Below are 1,691 nucleotides of genomic sequence, written 5' to 3'. Positions count from 1 at the left end.
AACACAGGTTATCACAAATTTCATGTTCCAACACAGAAGTAGTTTCATTAACTTTTACAGTTTTGTAAAACAAAAATGTCAATGAGGTCTAAAATATTATGTAGTACATCACAGAAGTGATTACAGCAAGATGCGGGAGGTTTCTCTGACGACCATCAATGCTAACTGATGACATTTTTCACTTTTAAGTTGGTTGGAAGCCAGTGGGTCTGGAACGTCCATAAATAATAAACATTATCCATTCATTTCAGGATGTGAACAATACACAGAGGTTAGCAAGAAATGGCTGGATGTTGCTGGAGCTTAAAGCTGGTTCAAGATCTCAAGTAATTAGTCTTGGACCTGTAACATTCCAACATCTCTCAAAATACTGCACTTGGAATCAATCAGTCTCTGCAGATACAGCTTATTGTAGGAGGTTTTGTTCACAGTGTAAATACTATGAAGTTAAATGACAGTCCAGTGGGGTTCCTACCATCATATTGGTGGAGTCTGTCTTGATATGGTGTCCAGATGAGGAAGTTATACCTCTCCCTTGGTCTCATTTGTTCAGTAGATGTGGGGCTTGCTTTTCTGATATAATTTCAACATGCCCACATACCCCGACACTACTAAATCAGTCCAATAAGTTAACAGGGTGCCATCCTTTCTACAAGTGGTAAATTACTCATCATTTTGTCCTGTTAGGGTAGTGACAGACACATGGTGCTGTTCATCTGTCCACCCCAGTCCACAGTCATCCTCCATCTTCAAAATAGAATGAAAACTTGCTTGTGAAATGAAATCTTTCTAGGCAACAAAACCTACAACAAAACCATTGCTTTTTTTACAAGGTATGAAGTATGAGATCAGAACACAACCTAATCACAACACACTAAATATGATAAATATAAAAATGTTGGGGCCTCTGCCTGACTCCAGAAAGCAGGGAAACTCAAGATGAAGTTTCATGTCATGGAATTAATCAGAACCTTTGGGAAGACATTCACTGTGACTCATGATGAAAATTTCCACCCATAAAATATTACTTCTTTTTTCTAAGTACATTGGCTGTTATAAAGAATAAATTTCTTGCCCATTCAACAATTACACAAACTTTTTGTGAACACAATATATAACCATCATTCTTCATTTATTTTTGGACAATGGTGTACCTCTCTGTTCTTCTCTTCTACTTGATCTCTAGTGTACAAAGTTGTCTCAAAAGTAAATCTTCTCACCACCACCCTCCTACAAGGTGCCATAGACCAACCATGCTACAGTGAACATTTAAATAAAGTAAGACCTTAAAGTCTTAAAATAAAGAAGGCAATATGTCTGCCTGGATATGAATGGATGGGTTGCTTGTACAAGGCAGAGGTCTAGTCTATCACAGGTTTGAGGCAAAGCTGACTCGGTAACTCTGAAACAAAGAAGGTGGGAGGTCTTTTTCTGGGAGCCAACCTTTGTCTCCTTGAGATCATTCATGTCTGAAGGGTCAACCTATGAACTGTGCACCAAAATAGAAAGATCTTATGATGTGGGATTTCCCTCTGTATGCTGTGATTATCACTGAATATCCATCAACAATTTTATCATGGTATGCTCAAAGAATCTCACACCTTTTGTCAAACAATCAAAAACAGTGCAGTACTTTCTGGAAACAGTACTGTAGCCAATACTCCCAGACTTTCACAGGCTTCTTCCAACAT

General features: G+C 38.1%; 1 protein-coding gene across 1 annotated transcript in view; it reads left to right on the top strand.

Moving 5' to 3' along the window:
• The first annotated feature begins 835 nt into the window (after positions 1-835).
• Positions 836-1,691, top strand: part of LOC101983610 (olfactory receptor 2D3-like) — a 1,830-nt gene continuing 974 nt past the window's right edge. Inside the window, exon 1 of the mRNA XM_005353434.2 lies at positions 836-840. Coding sequence (XP_005353491.2) covers positions 836-840 — 5 coding nt within the window. The remainder of the gene's footprint in view (positions 841-1,691) is intronic.

This window comes from Microtus ochrogaster, chromosome 10 (genome assembly GCF_000317375.1).
Source record: "Microtus ochrogaster isolate Prairie Vole_2 chromosome 10, MicOch1.0, whole genome shotgun sequence".
Lineage (NCBI taxonomy): Eukaryota > Metazoa > Chordata > Mammalia > Rodentia > Cricetidae > Microtus > Microtus ochrogaster.
The sequence above is the reverse complement of the archived record's forward strand: the minus strand, read 5'-3'. Positions and strand labels throughout refer to the sequence as shown.